At 50.5% G+C, this 19,528-nt stretch overlaps 1 protein-coding gene across 5 annotated transcripts in view; it reads left to right on the forward strand.

Annotated features, from left to right (window-relative positions):
* Positions 1-19,528, forward strand: part of Wscd2 (WSC domain containing 2) — an 88,562-nt gene that overhangs the window by 47,069 nt on the left and 21,965 nt on the right. For all 5 annotated transcript variants that reach the window (XM_021163700.2, XM_029478113.1, XM_029478112.1 and 2 more), the window contains exons 2-4: positions 1,754-2,675; positions 9,711-9,825; positions 12,333-12,517. In XM_021163700.2, coding sequence (XP_021019359.1) covers positions 2,276-2,675; positions 9,711-9,825; positions 12,333-12,517 — 700 coding nt within the window. In that variant the 5' untranslated portion in view covers positions 1,754-2,275. The remainder of the gene's footprint in view (positions 1-1,753; positions 2,676-9,710; positions 9,826-12,332; positions 12,518-19,528) is intronic.

The following is a 19,528-nucleotide window of genomic DNA, read 5'->3' on the forward strand; positions in this document are numbered from 1 at the left end:
AGTGGCAGCAGTCGATGGAAAGATACGGGCTCTTGCTTTGAGGCTATCTCTGAATTGTCAAAGCAGTGTCCAGAGTGTTTGTGGAGAGACAGGGTCACAAAAGGTAAAGAGCTGTGGTTTGTCCAAGCAAGATGTCACTTACCTGTAATCCCAGCATTTGGGAGGTAAAAGCAGGAAGAACGAGAGTACAGGGATAGCCTCAGCTAGAGAGCAAGTTTGAATCTAGCCTGGGCTACATGGAACCCTCTCTAAAAAAACAAAAACAAAAACAAAAACAAAAAAACAACCCTGTGGTTTTAAATTGCAGTGCTACCCCACTCATCCTGGAAGCCCTCCCTTCCCTCACCTGTAAAATACTAGAGAATAAATGAGATTATATTCTATAGAGGATGCTCAGCCCGGAGCTGGCCACCTGCAAGCCCACAGCCAATGCTGGTCACACGGATGTATTGTTTACTAAGCCTGCTTCCCTCCCTTCCCATCTCCCACTCAGGCAGAGATGATGGCCCGTAGATTTGATTTCTGCCTTAGAACACAAGCTCCCGGGAGGTATGTCTTATCTCAGCATCTCAGCTATAGCTGAAACACAGCTGGTCTCCTTAGGGGAGCCATAGGAATGAATTTGGGCTCAGTGAAGTCTCGAGGTTTTCTTTGGTCTTAGGAAAACCCATGCATCTATGCATGTTTGATAAAAGTTTGTATACAAGGGAGGGGCAAGCAGCTGGGGCCTCTGCCCTGCTAGCAGCTTCTACATACAGATTCAATCAACCATGAGGGGGAAAGCATGGGGCTGGGGACATGGCTCAGTTGGGTGAAGAATTGGCCATGCAAACATGGGGACTTGAATTCAGCAGTGGAAGGGCAGAGGCAGGAGGAAGCACGGAGCTCACTGGTCAGGCAGTGTTGCCAAACTAGCTTCCAGTTTTATTGACAAGACTCTGTCTCAAAACACAATGGGAGTAACTGATGAAGTTACTCAACATTGACCTCTGGCTATAACACACACATGCACACACACAGACAGACACATACATACACACAGAGACACATACATACACACACATACATACATACATACATACACATGTATATATACACATACATACCAGAGACACACACTCATAACACACACAGACAGACAGACACAGAAAGAGACATACATACATATATACATACATGAACACAAACTCATACATACAAACATCTATACACATAAACACATACATACATACCAACTCATACATACATATACACACATACATGCTAGAGAAACACAAATACATACACAGACACATACAGACACACACATATATACCAGAGACACTAATACATACAGACAGACACATACAAACACATACATACCAGACACACACAGACACACACACACACAGGCACCCACTGGATCCATACTGAATGCACATTAAAGTTCTTTTTTGCCATTACTTTTTAAGTACTCCTGAGCACTGAGATTGTATAAGGTGTTCTAGGCCATGTGAGATGTATGGAGACCCACGGGAGGATGTGTGCCCATTCTATACAAACCCCAGACTTCAGCCCAATGATTGAAGCGCCCCAGTTCCAGTGTGGCAGAGAGTGAAGGCGGGGTTCTGCAGTCCTGGAGGCCACACAGCCCAGCTCTCCAAGAGCTTCCAGCCCTCTCGGGGCCTCCGCAAACCCCCTTGAGGTTGCTCAGGACCTCTTTCCATTCTGGGCTTGGGGGGGGGGGCTCATGCCTGTTTCCGCTGTTTTACAGGTGGTAGCCCGGTGGCCTGAAGCTTGACCAGATGGAGTCCTTCCAGCACATGTCCACAGAAGGTGGCATACAGCTTGGCCACCCGTTAGAGATAGAGAAGAGACCAGCATCAGAGCTCTCTCCGTGAGCTAATCAGACTCAACAGCCCAAGGGGCTAAGAAGGAGTTAGAGTGACTTTGCAGTCGCAGGGCTCCCTCCCCCAGTCCTTGTCACCAGAGTTCTTTAGCGACACTCTGGGTGAGGAACAAAATGTGAGGAATGGAGACTGCGTCCTGTAAGTCCCCTTTCTTGACCCCAGGCGGCTCACCTTGACCGTGGGATTCCAGCAACCTTTGTCCTTGTCACCTCTGGACTCAGCTAGGCGCCTGGCTTGATTTCCTGCTACAGTGTCTCTGTGGAGGGACCAGAGAGCACCAAGCCCTTGAGGTTTCATTCCTGAGAAGTCCCGAGAAGCCACACCCTCCACGCCCCTTCCCAGCCATCCACCCAGCCAGCCCTAAGCAAGTCCGGAATGATCCTGCTATGGCCAAGCTCTGGTTCAAGTTCCAGCGGTGTTTCCGGTATTTCCGCAGGAAGCCCGTGCGCTTCTTTACCCTGCTGGCAATCTACCTGACCGCCGGGAGTCTCGTCTTCCTGCACTCGGGCTTCGTGGGCCAGCCCGCGGTGCCCCAGAGCCAGGCCAGCCCCGCAGCGGGGAGCCCGGTAGAAGGAGCGGAGCTGCCTTTCCTGGGTGATTTGCACCTGGGCAGAGGTTTCCGGGACACGGTGGAGGCCTCCAGTATCGCACGCAGGTACGGACCCACATTCAAGGGCAAGGACACCAGCGAGAGAGCCAAGCTAGGTGACTACGGAGGAGCCTGGAGCCGAGCCCTCAAGGGAAGGGTTGTCCGGGAGAAAGAGAAGGAAAAGGAGGAGGAGAAAGGTAAGATCCTGGAGGGATTGAGGGAAAATACAGACACCACTGTAGAAATAACAGCCACAAACTGGTCTCGTTGCTCCAAACACACGTGAATGTAGGGACATTGGACTTGTCATCCATAATCAGTGAGTCACACAGCTACTCCTTAATTGGCAAGTTCCATTTGAACCCCACACTTGCCTTGGTTTAGAATCCTACTGCTTGTTAAACACACAGCAACTCCAGAATCAGGGTTCCAGGGCACCAAACGATTGTCCCAGGATCCGTGGTGAGCACTTGACATGTGCAGAATCAGCGCCCACAGTGCTGAACAGAGCCTGCTACCCTTCCTGGTGTAAAGACAGGAAGGCAGCTGGGCAGGGCAGTGAATACCGACATCCCTGCCCTGGGGAGGCTGAGCTGGGAGGCATCAAAGGCTAGCCTGGGCATTCTTTGAAACTGTTTCAAAGAGAGAAAGAGAAAAAGACACTGGGAGCCCAGGATTAATGGCATCTACTTAGCAAAGCGAAGCTAAGGCCATGCTAAAGAATTCTTGTCCTGGCAGTGATACTCCAGGCACTAACACTGCCCTGGTGAGGGGAGGAGTCAGAAGCTAGCCTGGGCTAAATAAGGAGACAATGTTCCAGGCACTAACACTGCTTTGGGTAAATTTCCATTGCCTTGCATTTTCTCAGTCTTTTATACCCAAAAAGATTCTGATTTCTGGTACATACCACAAGCTAGAACGGGATACAGATGAGCCCATGCCTGTTTAACAGATGTGGATGGCTGGGGGGGGGGGCTATGTGTGAGTAGCTCAATTAATAGAGCATTTCCCTACCATGCATGATCCCCAGGGACTCAGTCCCTAGGCACCTGTAACCCCAGCACTACAGAGGTAGAAACAAGTCTCAGAAGTTCAAGGTCATTCTTAGCTACATAGAAAATTGGAGGTCAGACTAGGCTAGGAGACCCCATCTCACAAACGAGTAAATGGGACTGGACAGATGGTCCAGTAGGTCAGAGATCAGATGCATATTGTTCTTGTAGAGGACTCAGTTCCACTCCCAGCATCCATGTCAGGTGGTATGTACCTACCTGTAACCCCAGCTCCAGAGGGATCTTATGCCTCTGGCACATAGCCACCAACACACATAGAAATAATTTAAAATCAAGAGCCAGATGTGGAAGTGGGGGCTTGAGAGGTAAAGATGCCAGTTCAGGGTTTCACAGCTGTTGTCGATATTACATGGGGTTTAAGTACCATCTATCCAGATGCCTGGCTTTCTCTGAAGGTATCCCCTCTCCACTGGCAGCTACCATGTGACCAACAGGCTAGGGAAACCGGCCATAGCCACGGCTCAGGAGATTACAATGAGAGGATGTGAGGGGAACCTGGTGAGGATGGGGGTGAGAGGATTGGTCCCCCAAGCCTTTGTGTGCTTTTCTTCACCCCTGGAAGGCACAGGATTCACAGAAGGACTCATCCTAGGGACAGGGACAGGGGCTCTTGCCCCAGTCCCAGCCTGAACCTGGCACAGAAGCTGTCTAGAAGACTCTTACCATCCTCTCCTGTGAGAGCCCCGAGCTCACAGAGACAAGAAGACAAAACAGGCTGGGGACCTAGGCCTAGGATTCCAGCCCACCTTAGCCATCTGTGTGACCCGGACAATGGCTTGACCTTCTATACCTCAATTTCCACACCTATCTCACAGTGGCTCCTTTCCATGCAGACCTGAGAGCCCGGTGAGGCATGGATCCGGCAAGGACCTGGCAATGCATATGAGACAGAACTGGCAGTTAGCAATGCTTGGAAGTGCCCCCCACCCTGGGGCTTTCTCAGGGGGGGCAGCCATCTCTTATAAATGAGAGGCTGGTCTGTTAGAGAAATGACTGCTCTTTCCACCTTAGCCCCTCAGATTCCACCTCTGGCCACTCCAAACAACACCCTGTCCTTTAAAGTCCCCAAAGTCCCTGCTAGCTTGATCCTTAAGTTCTCAGATTCCCTCCTGCACTGCAGCCTCTGTCCCTGCTGTGCACAGAGTGAGTTCCTGCTCTCTTTGCCTCAGGAGCTCAGTCCTTCAGCCTATTGATTCTTTCCCCACACATGTCTCTGCACAGCTCCTTTTTTGGAGCCTCTGCCTCCCATAGCCACTTTCCAGAGTGACCTAACCAGTTCCATCTGGTGCATGGGTCACAGCCACACTCCCTGAAGCCATGCACATCACCATTCAAAGGCATTTTGCTCGAACAGCTGGGTCTCTGCATGCTGTGCTCCAGAGGGCAGGGGTATTCCAGTCTTTGCCAACTCAAGTCGTCAGCACCTGGGACAGCGCCAGGTGCTTGCTCTGGCTGCACCCCGCGGATGCCTGAGTGGCAGAGCAGGTAAATGAATGTGTGACTCTCCCTCTACCAGGGTCCTCCCGATTTCTGTTTTGTCCAGCTCCAGTACTCTGATGCTTCCAAGTCCGATCAGAGGCGTGTCACAGGTCACACAGTGGATCGTGTGACTGTGTATCTGTATGATGACATGCCTGTGAGATATGAGAACCAAATGCAGTCAGCTCTCCATAGCTGAGGGCTGATACCCAGGGATTCAGCCCACCACAGATTAAAAAACAACTACTACTACTACTAAGAAAAATGCATTTGTAAGGAACACACGCTGGCTTTTCCCTTGTATTTCCAGAGTTCACACTGTGTTAGGGGCTAAAGTCATTTAGAGAGAACACGAGAGGGAGGAGAGGCCTGAGTTCTGTGCAAATGCTGCACTTCGTTAACATGTTGGGGATGCTGGACCCCACATGTTGGGGGGATGCTGAACCCCACCCCTGTGGGATACTGAGAGACCGTCACATGGCCACTATGGCTGTCAGCAGCTGCTTTGTGCTTGCTGCTGTTCGTTTCCTGTTTGTGGCTTAGAGTGCTCTGCGCACGTGCCTGGCTCACTCTCTGGGTCCAGCTGTCACTTCAGAGCTGCCCTATTATCAGTACCTGTGCTAACCATTGAGCGGCCGCTGTGGGCTGGACCGTGTAGGGTTGATTCATTGCCTTATTTAACTAGCACCGCTCCATGAATTGGAGGCTGTTTTGGTCCATGCTTTACACGGTAAAACAGAATTCAGAGAGCAGTGGCTTGCCCTGGTTAGAGAGATTGCCGGATAAGTGACATTATTGGCTTCCAAAGCATGCGTGCCTTCTTCTCAATGCTCAAAAAGCCCATCAGTTGACCTTATACATGTGTTATGAACTGAAAGAAAAAAAAAAGAACATATGGAAAAGTAGCCCCAAGCTCCGGGCTCTCAGCAGGCAGCCCCAGAGGCAGGCCGTGTCATTAGGAAAATACATCCTGTCTGTTGATGGAGTTATTTGAGGTTCAGGACCTTCGATCAGCACTGCCAAAATCAAAACGCTTTTCTGGCCTGCTGCTGAACCCTGGCTCCCTCCCAGGCTGCCAGTGCCCTGCTAGATGTAGGCATGTGGAACTGAGAACCAGGCACTGCCTGTGAGTGGCTTCATGACTCCATCTAACCAGGATGGAGGGAATGCAGGAGCAAAAACCTAAAGAACACCACCTGATGCTAGCTGCAGGGTGCACATGCGTGTGGAAAGTGTTCACCCCATACACGTGTGTGTGTGTGTGCACACATGCATACATACTTGAACATTCACCTTACCCACAATCATACATATATATTTACAGTCAGGAACATCTACACATGTGCACATATACTATGAACATGCATACACTTAATACATATGTGTATATATTGTGTATGTAAAATATATATGCACACATCTCCATTCTCATTTGTTTCTCTGTTCCATCCATGGGTGCCACACACTCTGTCCAGTGTCCTCCTTTCATTTGGTCACCTGGTCATCTTCTTACAGTGCCATCAGCCCTGTTGGTTTGGGGCTACCTTCCTCTTGTTGACCGCATTGCCTCCTGAGTATCTGTCACAAGGCCATAGTCTGAAGCGTTGGACAGGGGCTGTGCATAAGACAGGACTCACCTCAAATAACCTAGGGAAGAACTTTTATCTCACTTGTTGGAGAGAGTAATGATGTCTCCAGGAGCCCAGCTCTGTGCCTAGGGGCTACAAACCCAGACCTGGCTAATGTTGGCACAGGGGGATACCCCAGAATCCTTCTCACAACAGCACAGAGAAAAACATGCAAGCCTGCTTGTGCTCAGCCACCCTCTTAGCAAATGGCCTCTGTCAGGGAGAAGGAACTTCCATGGAAAGATAATGGGGGGCGTGGGGGGGCAGAAGGAAAAGTAAGAAAAGAGAAGAATTCAGTATAGGAGAAGAGGTCCTCACGTGCTGGATTCTGGGCTGGAGATAAAGCCATAGCTATTTCAGTGACCCCTGGGGTCCTGGCTGGATTGTATGAACTCAACCATAAATTTCGCCATTGTGTGGCCTGTGACTAGGTCCCTGTCTTACATACCTGAGCTGACCTGCCTCTAAGAAGTTCTGCCTGGGAAGGAGGCCGGGAAGGGCCCAGTGATTGGCAGTCACAAGGCTAAGCTCAAACTTGGCAATGCTGTGACATTCCAAGGATAGGAGCCAGATAGGCTGGCAGGGAGGAGCCACCAGGTCCTGCCTTGACGTTGACTCCACTGGGCAATGAATGGTATGTGACATGCCAATGTTCAGTGTCTCCAGAGGACCTTGTGTCTCCCTTCCTTTGACAGATGAGGGAGTGTTCCTTGAGCAGATGTGTATACAAGCTGTGTGGTACATCTCAGTTTAATACTAGCTTGGGGAGCACCAGATGGAGTCACACAGCATTCAGTAGTTCAGATAGACCTCTGGGTTCTCAAAGCTCTGGGTGCCATCCCCCCCCCCAAACCCCCACCATGCACCACACCTTACAAACTGAAAAAGGAGCCTCTGCCATAGTGAGTGTATCATTTCAAACTAAAAGTCCAGGTTTGTGGGAAAGAGACCTGTGCTCCAATCCTGATCGTTGCCATGGGAGCACTTTCTCTGGTCCCCCATCCTGGTGTCTGAGCAGAATGGAGAAACCCCCAAGGTTCTGTCTGCCTCAAAAGCAGAAGCTTTGGAGGAGATGGAGCTGGGCTTGGGTTTGGTCTGAGACCCTCCTTGTGGGTGGATTCAGCAATTCCATGGGCCGTAGTAACTGTGTATGTGTCTGGCCCTGGGTTTTACCCAAGGGGGAAAAAAACAAAAAAATCAAAAACAAAAACAAAGACTCAGATTCTCAGTCCTTTAGCAAAGGCCAGAAATGTAGGGTGTGGGTGGCCCTGCCCTGTGCCCTGCAGTGCCCTAGCAGATCAGATTCTGTCTGAGGCAAGAGGTATTTAGGATGTTCAGCAAGAACAAAGGCCAGCAGGACCCTTCAGTGCTGTCACCAGTGACAGGCTCGTGTGGGGCTGGGGCAGCAAAGCTCCCTTTGAAGCCAGACTGTTAGTCTGAGGAGCCATCATGGCTATTGTGTGAAGGAAGTCCAAGCTGTCAGGATGAAGACTGGTGTCCAGCAGAGTGGACAACTGCCATGCGTAGTAGGGGAACATCCTCCTGCAAGCCCTGCTCCCTAGGAAAGGACAGGGAAAGGATCTCTTCTCATTTAACCTGGGCAGCCCCCTAGGCAAAGGAAGTGTCACCTGTCATTGAGGTTTTCCTGGTCATTCCCTGGGAAGGCCATTTGATCCCAGAGCCTGGCTGGATCCTTCTCTTCCAAGGGAAGGGCAGAAAGAGCCAGTGTGGGTCCCATAGACCTGCATTCAGATCTTTGTTCAGCTTTTAGCTCCGGGCCTCCCCTCGCTAGACCCCTCTAAGGGCAGGACAATGCCAGATCGTTCCAGTGTATGGGCAGGCATATCCCAAACATGCAGAAGAGGGATCTGGAGCCAGGATGTGAGTGTGTCCAATTCTGGCTTTGCTTATACAAGCTGTGTTACCCTGAACAGATGGTAACCTCTCTGGACCACAGAGTCTTGGTGAAGATTCTGTAAGTGATGCGTATGAAGCACTTACCATAACTCGCATCCAGATGCTGGGAAAACATTAAGAAAAAAAAAGAGATTTTGCAGACAGTAAGGTGCTGTCTCTGTGTACAAGTTCCTGCTAGACACAAAGGGAAATGTTCGCAGTGTCAACAACCACGATTGGGTTTTGTTTTGTTTTTTATTTTTGGGGTTTTGTTTTGTTTTGTTGTTTGTTTGTTTGAGACAGCATTTCTCTGTGTAGTTTGTTTGTTTGTTTGAGACAGCATTTCTCTGTGTAGCCCCGGCTGTCCTGGAACTCACTCTGTAGACTAGGCTGGCCTCGAACTCAGAAATTCACCTGCCTCTTCCTCCCAAGTGCTGGGATTAAAGGCGTGCGCCACCACTGCCTGGCAACTGCACGGTCCTTAGATATCGTTTGAAGTGCTTCTTGGATGGAAGCATCCTCCAGAGTCCTAGAGAGACAAACTGAAAAGTGTTTAGCCCAGCTCCATGAATGGCCAGTGTCTTATTCTGCCATTCAGACTCCTGTACCTAGCACACACAGGACAGTATAATAGAGCATTCATGTGACATTCCACTCTGGCCATTGATTGGTGGCTTCATTTACACTGTAAGTGAACCCATCTAAGCCCCATAGACCAGAGCTGGGGAGTGACCATGGGAAGTGAGGCTGGAACCTTGAACTATCCAGGTGTGGTGAGACCCTTGAGGCAGGCCTTAAAGGAGTGGAAGGTTCCAGACCTTCCACAGCCACTAAAACATGCCTTATCCTGGGTGAAGTAGGGCTCCCTCTGGGCTACAGGTGTGGCCCCAGTGTTCAGTGTCACCAGGAGACCCTGAATGTGGCTGTGGTCCAGGGAAAGGAACCCCTCCTGTGCCCTACTGTCTTCAGAGTCTGTAGCCTCACCCCACTAGTTCCCACTGCCCATATTGGCCAAGACCCAGAAGTTTCCATCTCTTGGATATCAGGTGCTACACACTTGGCAAAGCCACACAGACAGGGAGGGCCCCCTGGGCCACCTCCTGCAGCCCTCTGGCTTCATCCTCAAGTATACCTGACTCTTCCTCTTTCCCCACAGCCAAGTACATCGGCTGCTACCTGGACAACACCCAGAGCCGGGCCCTGCGAGGTGTGTCCTTTTTCGACTACAAAAAGATGACAGTCTTCCGTTGCCAGGACAACTGTGCTGAACGGTAGTGCCCCGTGCCCCAATGCTGCCACCATATCCCCAGACATGTCCCTTCCAACCCTTTCTACCAAGTGTTCCTTCAATAGTGTTGTTTGCCTTGGCTTGTCAGAGGGTCAACGGGGGAATGTAGAAAGAAAGGATTGCAAGAATGATTGACTAGTGTGTATGCACATGTGTACATGTAAGTATGTGTGTCTGCAAATGTGTACACTAGTATGTGTGTGGACATAAGCATGTCTGTACACACATACAAGTGTGTATATACATGTGTGTATGTGTGTCTGCATATGTGTGCACATGCATGTGTGTGTATATGTTTGTATACATATATCTGCATATATGTGCACATGCATGTGTGTGTACACAAGCTTATGCGTACACACATATATAAATGTATATATGTGCTTGTGTACATGTGTGTCTACATTATGTGCACATACATGTGTGTGTGCACAAAAGATGCATGCGATGGGAGTATGACCGTACAACCGTATGAAGCGTGCTGAGGAGCAGGCTTGTAAGGTATGGTGTGCATGGTCAGCTGGTTACATGGGTGAGCTTAGTCTGGACAACTGACTGTCTCTGAGATGTGGTGTTTGTGTGATCACATGTCTTGGCATCCTCTTGCCTTGAGCTGTAGAGTCATTGGAATTGCAGGCCTGTGTCATCGTGCCTGGTTTTAAACTCCACCTCTTAAAGAACACAGTTACAAACACCCTGTGGGCTCCCAGCTCTCCCAAGCCAGGAGATGTCAGCTGGCATACAAGTCCCTTCCCTGTCTGGAAGCTACTAAGCCCTCTCTAGAACAGTGTTCCTCTTCCTCATCCTTCATCCCTTCTGGCTCTGACATACAGGCTGTCTCCAGTGTCAGAACTGATAGCATGCTTTCCTTGAGAAACACCGCTTCTGTCAGTGGGTTCCATTGTAGGAGAGGGTCCCAAGGGATGTCTGGGGACAGGGACATGGAGCAGGTCCTGCAAATGAGGTTCCAAAATGCTCAGTCATGTCAGCTGCTCTTGCTTCATCTTCTGGGAGGAACAGGTGGATGGGGCAGAGCTAATGCCACCAAGTCACTAGGGCATATGCAGCCATAAATCTGGGTGGCTCTCCCATCTACCCAGCACCACATCAGAATCCAGGTGACAGCGGTTGCCACCTGTCAAGGGTTTCCTCTGTCAAGGGACGTTCTGGCAGGCTGCTCTCTAAAGAGCCCTCATGGCTCTAGGAGCACGGTGAGCAGGAGGCTGGCAGGGCTCCCCATTCCCCAAATTCTCAGCCAGAACCTCCTTCCATGTGTTTAGACCGGTGTCCACCGAGTGACCTTTTTAGGAAAAGATTCCACAGCTAGGAAAAAATAGCTCGTCCTTACAGCCTCTGGAATTTTGTTTTGCTTTGTTTGGAGGAAGAATTTTTCTTCTTGGCTGGGTGTGTGAGATTGGTTTTGTAGCCTGCCAAAAGAACCCAAGTGCCTTGGCTCCTCCCCCTTCTCCAGTGCTTCCCAAGGGACCTGGCAATGAGGTAATAGGTTCCTGGAAGGTGAAGGTTGGGTTCTTCAGAGGTGAAAGAGGAGGGGGAGGGGCAGGGTGGTGGTTGTGTGGGTGTGTGCTCAGGATCTGGTATGTATGTGTGTGTGTGTGTATGGCTGTGTATGCGTGTAGCTGTATGTGTGTGTGTGTATGTGTGTGTATGAATGAATTGTATGAGTGAATGTGTATATGTGTGTATGTGTGTATATGAGTGTGAATGTATGAGTATGTGTGTGAATGTGTGTGGCTGTGTGTGCATTGTGTGTAGCTGTATAGGTGTGTATATTTGCATAGCTATATGTGTGTAAGAGTGGCTGTGTGTATGTGCATGCATAGCTGTATGGTTGTGTTATGTGCATAGCTGTATGTATGTGTGTGGCTGTGTATGTGTATTGCATAGCTGTATGTGTGTGTGTGTGCATAGCTGTATGTGTGTGTGTGCGTGCATAGCTGTATGGTTGTATATGTGTGCATAGCTGTGTGTATGTGTGTGTTTGTGTGTGTGTGTGCATGCGAATAGCTGTATGGGTATATGTGTGTATGTATGAATATCTGAATGTGTGAGTATGTGTGCGAATGTATTCACATGTGTGTGTAAGTGGATATCTGTATATGAGAGTATGAATGCGTATCTATGAATGTATGAGTGTGTGTGTGTGTGTTACATGTGAATGTGAGTGTCAATATGGACATGAAGGATATAACACATCAGGCAGTGATGAGGGCTGTCGGGTGTCCCCAGGATGCTCTCCATGTCCCCAGGGGTCTCTGACTCCCCACCATCTGTGACCCCCAGCTGGGTGACCTGCCTTATGGAGTAGGCATGACCCCTGTCCTTCCTCCATCCCTGCCCTCCACCCTTTGTCCCCATTCTGAATCTCCATTGCTCTCAATCCTTGGTCTCTATGCCTCCTGGAGTCTCCTGTCCCCTGGGGTCTCCCTGGTGCTGTTGCCCTGCCTGACATCAGCTTCCCCCCACCCCCAGGGGTTATCTGTATGCTGGGCTGGAGTTTGGCGCTGAGTGCTACTGTGGCCACAAAATCCAGGCAGCCAACGTGAGCGAATCAGACTGTGACATGGAATGCAAAGGAGAGCGGGGCAGTGTGTGTGGCGGCATCAACCGTCTCTCAGTCTACCGGCTGCAGCTGGCTCAGGAGTCTGCCCGAAGGTGTACGTGAGTCCACCTCGCCCCTCTGCTGTTTGGCTCTCCACTGCCCAGCCTGAGGGTCTGATAGTCTCGCCCTCAGTATCTGCCCTGTGCCTTCTGTGAAGTCCATCACTCCAAGGCCACACAGTAGGCTTTGCCTCCCTCATCAGCAACCACTACATTCCCTCAACCTTCCAATGTCCCTGCTCTCCTCTGCCCCACTGAGTCTGGACCTGATCTTGGCCTGTCTCTTTCTGAGACAAGATTGTCTGCACTACCTAGGGCAAGGTACTAACCAAGACCATAAGAGCGTGAAGCCCTTGTTCCTTTCTGAGCTCATGATTTGGGCTAGCTCACGTCATCTTCATGGTGACCCCTGAAATAAGCAGGAGGAGAGCTAGGCCTCGTGGCACAGGCCTGTCATTCCTGCTACTGGGGAGGCTGGTGGGGGATGCTTCCAAGTGAAGGACAGCCTGGGCTACATAGTGAGAACCAGTCTCAAAACAAGTTTAAGGGCTTGGGAGGGTGCTGGGAATGTAGCTCAGTGGTAGAGTACTTGTTTGTCATGCACAAGGTCCCTGGGTCAGTCTCCAGAACCACAATATAAGAAAGGGAGGGAGGGAGGGAGGGAGGGAGGAAGGAAAAGAAAGAAAGAAAGAAAGAAAGAAAGAAAGAAAGAAAGAAAGAAAGAAAGAAAGAAAGAAAGAAAGAAAGAAAGAAAGAAAGAAAGAAAGAAAGAGGAGGGAGGGAGGGAGGGAGGGAGGGAGGAAGGAAAAGAAAGAAAGAAAGAAAGAAAGAAAGAAAGAAAGAAAGAAAGAAAGAAAGAAAGAAAGAAAGAGGAGGGAGGTGAAGGAGGAGGGAGAAAGGGAAAGAAGGAAGGGGGGAGGGAAGGAAGCACAAGCTACTACTTTTCGACACCCCCACCTGAGGTGAGAAACCTGACTTAGCCACAAAGCCCATGAGCAGTGAAGGACCTTCTCCAGTTCAGACTTCCGTGTTCTGCTCTTTCTGGGGAAACTCTGCAGTTTGCAAACCATGAAGAGGATGTGTAGGGAGAGGCAGGAGACATCTCTTCTGTATTCATCATCCCATTACCCTTCCCAAAGCCTCGGCCTCCAGAGTAGCTGGAATGACAGGCCTGAGATAGGAGGCATAGCTGGGTTCTACACTCCTAAGGTGTCCAGAGGCCATCCAGGCAGTCACTCCATATCTCCCACCCTCTGTACAGCGAGACAAGAACACACAGGCGCGTTTGGCTGCGGCTCCACACCTGCCTGTAGGGGTGGGGCATCTTCTCGGTGGGTGTCTCTAGCACAGTGCATGGCTTGAGATCCTGGACCTTGGTAGTAGCATCGTGTAAGCTTTGCCCTGCAGCGAACAGGGTTGAGCATGTCACTGATTTGCAAATGTGCCGGTTGTACCTCAGGTCAGGTCTGAAGGTCCAGCTGGCAAAGCGCAGAGGTGGGAAACCTCAGCTGGAGAAAGCCACCAGCTGGAGAAAGCCAGCGCCCCGGGGCTTGGTTCTGACCATCGGTGCTGCTACTCAGTCCTAACAAAATGGCAGATTGCCCATCCTTATGATTGACCTCATTTGTATTGCTATTCACGTGCTGATAGTGCTGGCACTTTGGCCACCAGAAGAGACAGCCTCAAGCGTTGCAGGCACTGATGGGACACGGCTGCTGACTGTGGATGCGGCCGGGATGGTGGGAGAGATTTGGGGATTGTCTTAGCTAGCCGGATCATCTGAGAGGCACCCGCTTCTGATTCTTGGGTGGTGCACTTAAATCAAAGGCTTCTCCACTGGATGCAGTTGTGCGACACACACTGATAGTGGAATCTCCTGTGTGAGGTGGTCGTTATACAAATAGGGAGGACTGAGTGGCAGGGATGCATTCTCCCACTCAGTCTGTGTATCTCTGTGGTAGTAAAGGTCCTCTGGGTGGAGCAACATCCTGTCCAAGAAAAGCTTAAGTTGTGCTATATGCAGAAGGAGATGGGGCTCTCTACTGAGGAACTGTGCACCCTCTAGATCAGTGGTTCTCGACCTTCCTAATGCTGTGATCCTTTAACACAGTTCTTCCTGTTATGGTGACCCCCCCCCCAACACCATAAAATTATTTTCATTACTATGATATAACTGTAATTTTGCTGCTGTTATGAGTCATAATGGAAATGTCTGATACGCAGGATATCTGATATGTGACCACCTTGGGGGAGGGTCATAACCCACAGGTTGAGAACCACTGCTCTAAGGCTCCCAGAGATGTTCCCAGTGTGGTGTGCAAGTCGTGAAGCCTTCCACTGGAGAACTAAAGGAAAGCCAAGATTTATTGTGAACCTCAAGGCTGCTTCCCCTGAGCCTAGAATGGAGGTAGTGTGGGTAAGAAAGGAGAGGGTTGACCAGATGTCCAGCCAAGATGCCTGCTGGGCTGCTCCCAGTCAGCAGTGCAGTGTGTGGAGATTCTGAAGCAGGGCACTGTGTGCTCTCATGCAGACTCGATGCAGGAGGTGTGGCCACCCTTCACAGGAGGCTACAGTCCTGGGGTAACAGTTGGATGCCAGCTGGGTTGATTCAGCATTGGGGGAGAACCAAGAGGACACTTGAGTGGAATTCTCTTCTCTGGAGGGTTGATGTGAGCAAGCGACCATCATTCATCCAGAAGCAACTTCCAGATTCAGCAAATGCCTTGTTGGAAGCAGCTTCCTCGTGTCTCCATTATAAACTTGAGGAAATGGAGGTGCAGAGAGCAGAAGTAGCTCGGTGGAACACCCTGGGAGACACCGCAGAAGAGAGCGCATCTGGTGGGGCTCCTCAAACGATAGGTAAAGCTCTGCCTGGTAGAGAAGGGAAGGACACCCAGTCTTGAGACCTCCTTCTACTACCAAGGAACCCAGGAAAATCTAACCAAGAGGAGCTGGACATAGAAAAGTCTGTAGGCAGATCAGACGTGGTGACGGGCACAGCTTCCTGGTGCCTTCTGGGAACTGAAGGTGGCTGGAAACAGGTTTTTGACACCCAGTTGGAACAGCTCCACTTCTGCAAGGACTCAGCTTCAGACTGACTCCTCCTTCCCCTGACCCCTAACCCCTGACCCCCTTTCCTGTCTCCTGGCTCTAAGATTTATTTCATCTCTGCTGCCTTTGTCCTGACTCCAAAGCACCCTTGACTCCCATACCTGGGATCTGCATTAGCCATAAACAACTCAGAGAGGTGTCATCTAAGTTGCTGGCTCTTGGCAAACATAGATGACCTGAACACCCTTTCCAGGAAATGAAGAGGATAGAAACAAGACTCCATTTGCAGAGTTCCTTGAGAACTCACAGAGAACACTTCCAATCAGAAGGTCCTATGGGGGCATTTATTTCCTGAGCACCACCCTGGTGAGCCCTTGAGGAGGTCACTAGTTCCTGCAGTAATGAAGACATTCAGAGGTAGGCTGGGCCAATCTCTGCAGGTGCCCTGCCTTCCTGCCTTGACACAGACTCCAGAGCACACAGATTCGCTCTTGGTACATACAAAAGAAGCAAGAAATGGACTGTCTTCTTGGAGAGATTACATTTGTCACAACATTTTGCTAAATGTCCCGTTGAGTTTAGCTTTCTTCCCCCAGGGACAGACTGCTGGTGGTGGAGAACATCGCGATTTTATAGGTCACAGGAGAGTGTGTCTGCATGAGGATGCTTGCAGGATTTGGGTTGGAGAAGATCCAGAGAGCTAGCTGTACCTTCTGAGAGAGATTACCCCCACTCCCCAACCCCCACCCCCTTGGGTGGCTGTCCATGGTGCTGATTGCCCTCTGGTGCAAATCAAATTCCATGCCAGCCACCGAGTGATCCCTGGGCCATCTCCCGTCCCTCAGCTCCTTCCTCTCTCCCCTTCTTAGGGCTCCTTCTTCATCCTCTCCCTGGTAGCTTCTCTGACCTTTGCCCTCTCTTCTACCTCAATAAGGCATTATAAAATTCACAGCAAAACTGAAGATCCCAATACCCAGTGAATACATCCCAGTCTGGGTAGTGAATTCTGCCCATGACTGTTTTTGTTTTTGTATTTTTTAAAGATTTATTTATTTATTATATGTAAGTACACTGTAGCTATCTTCAGACAATCTAGAAGGCAGTGTCAGATCTCATTACAGATGGTTGTGAGCCACCACATGGTTGCTGGGATTTGAATTCAGGACCTTTAGAAGAGCAGTCAGTGTTCTTAACCACTGAGCCATCTCTCCAGCCTGCTGTCCATGACTGTTAGCGCTGGAGATCCCCATCTCTGAGAGTTGGAAGGAAGATTCTGTACCTTTTGTGCTTTTTGCTTATTGGTACTTCCTTCCACACCTACCTCTGGCTTGTCCAGGAAACTCGTGACTCTTTTGAAGGAGCTGACAAAAGCTAACATATGGCACCAATGAATCTCACAGTCCTGGGACACGGGACCAATTGTAACAGGTGGACTCAGCTTGCACTTCCCCACAAAATTCATGACACAGGGGGTGGTGTGGATTTTTCCACCCCGATTTTTATTCCTTTGCTACAGTGGCCAAGCTGCAGGTCCATTCTGAGTCTCTGATCATTGTCTGTAAATTGGGGACAACTCCAAACATCACTGAGGCCACCAAGCAAGTGACAGCACTAGCAGGGTGCACGGTGCTCCTGATGGAGTCTCTTAAGTTTGCTCTGAGAACTACCCAGTTCAAGTTACTTGGATTTCCAACATCCATGGGACCATCTGATGATGTCTAAAAATAGCTACCTTGAATCCCGCCCCCACCCCCGGTCAGGGAGGCTCTTTGTGTAATCCAGTGTGTCTCTGACTGTAGGTAGCTTATTGGCTGAGAACAGCTTCCAGCTAGCGGTATCTAGCTTCCCCTTGCCAGCATCTTCAGTGCAGTGGAACTTGGCCTAATTACCCAGGGGGTGATGTCCTCTTTTAGACCAACGAGGACTCCTCCGTGTCTGCCTCTGAGCCGATTCCCGGTGATATTTACAGAACAATGTAGTGACGGGGCTTCCGACTCTTGCAGCTGACCCCAGCAACGAGTGTCAGTGCACCATTGCTCTGTTCAAGTCTTTCCGTAAAGAAAGTTCAAGCTACTGGGTCATGCACGCCCCTGCTAGACTGCCAGTCAGAGCTGACATTGTCAAAATGTGGGGCATGGGCTACGGCAAACGTCCCAGTATCCTGCTGCGGTGCCGGAGAGGAATTCTGGGAAATAAGCGTGGCTGGCATGGGGTCTCCGGAGCCCCACCTTAGAACTGGGCGAGGCTCATGTGGAGAAGCTGAGGAAGGAAAAGCAAGGAGACCAGAGGAGCCCTGTTCTCTGGGACCTGGAAATGGAGTCCTTCCACGTCATGGGCTCTCTGTAAATTGGGGTGCTGATGACCTCACGGGCTGTGATGAAGGAGAATGAAGTACGCCCGACATGATGATGCACACGCAAGCTGCCGTCACGGCCACCATTGGAACATGATGGGAACTGTCACAATCTGCGACCAGCGAAAGGCTGGGGCCCTGACCTTTGTAAGACATTCTCCCCTAAGAATTCTTCTTACACTGTTTCCCCAGAGCTGATGCCACAGAGCCTCTGCCGGGAAATGGAGTAGCAGCACTGGAAGCAACCAGTGGCCAGTCCTTCATTGAGCTAGCCACTCGTGAAGGCTTCCCCTGCGCCCTCTGGAACTCTCTGCAATGTGGCACTACTCAGGCTTCAGAGGTGACCCGCCCAAGGGACAGAAGGCTGGAGTGTTTATTCTACCTCTGTTGGGCTGAGGGTGGCTCCTGAGGAGGTCGCCTTCTCAACACTAAGACATAGTGTCTGGTCACCCTCATCCGTCCTGGGATGGGCTGCATATTAAAAGGGACACTGACAGTAGCTGTTGCCTAGTACTAAGCCTCCAGGTGCACATGTGAAGGAGTAGGAGACCCCATTCACAGATGGGAAGACTGAGGCTTAGTGAAAACTGAAGATCACCATCTAAATCTGCAAGCATCCGCAGAGATTTTTTTTTTCCCCAACAAGAAAAACACCATCCTAGTACTGTGGAAATCCAGATATTTTTATGTCACAGGGAGGCCAAGGGAGCTAGGGGTCACCTCACTTTTATTTTCTAGTGTAAGAGATACTAGGCAGTCACATGACCTGTAGCAAAGATGGGGGAAGGAGGGCAGTAGGAAGACCCAAGATCTCAGCCACCATCAGCATGTTCAGTGTCTAGCTGACTAAGCTGAAAAGGACAGCCACTTAAAGAGAGAGATGGCCTCTGCCGGGCTCCTGAGAGTTGGCTGGACTCTCTCCTTGCTGGCTTAGAAGGCTCGCATATCTTCACTAGCTGTGAGGAGCTCTGCTCCGAGCAGGAAGATCCTGTGTCCTGGTGACTGGCTGCTCTGAGACCCAACTCTTAGCCTGCTACTCCCTGCACCTGCTCCCCAGATGCTCCTTGAGGCTCTGCAGACCCCCACTTGTCTGAAATCAGGGCTCCCTGTTCAGCCCTCCACCCAGTCACCGGCAGATGCCAAACATCAAAGAAGCTTCCCCTCCCTCGCCCTCCCTGCCCTTTGCAGGCTGGACTCCTGATGTCCAGGCTGGGACTCTCTCCCTTGTTCTCAGTCTCAGCGCATAGGTGAGGAGGCAGTCCCACCACAGCTCACGGCTTCTTCACATGGCTCCCAATACAAACATAAGAACACAGGGGCCTCCAGCCCCTCCCCTACCAAATAGGACCAAAGACAAGGAGATCTGAGATATCATATGCCCCAGCGTGATGTAACAACCATCCTGCAAGCCAAATACAGTGCCTTTGCTGTGGGCCGGGGCCGGTGTAAACAGCTCAGAGACCTGAAACTCACATACATTATTCACAAACAACCCACCCCCACCCCCACCCCCACCCCCGGCATGGAAGTATCTCTCCATCCTTTTCCAGCCCATGAACCTAAGCAGGTGTGTCTGTGCATGCACAGGAACACAGATCTGTGCTGCAACACTCCCGGATCCGCAAAGCTGGGGAGGCCTGTGCCCTCCAAACCCCCCTTTACT

This window comes from Mus caroli, chromosome 5 (assembly GCF_900094665.2).
Source record: "Mus caroli chromosome 5, CAROLI_EIJ_v1.1, whole genome shotgun sequence".
Taxonomy (NCBI): Eukaryota; Metazoa; Chordata; class Mammalia; order Rodentia; family Muridae; genus Mus; species Mus caroli.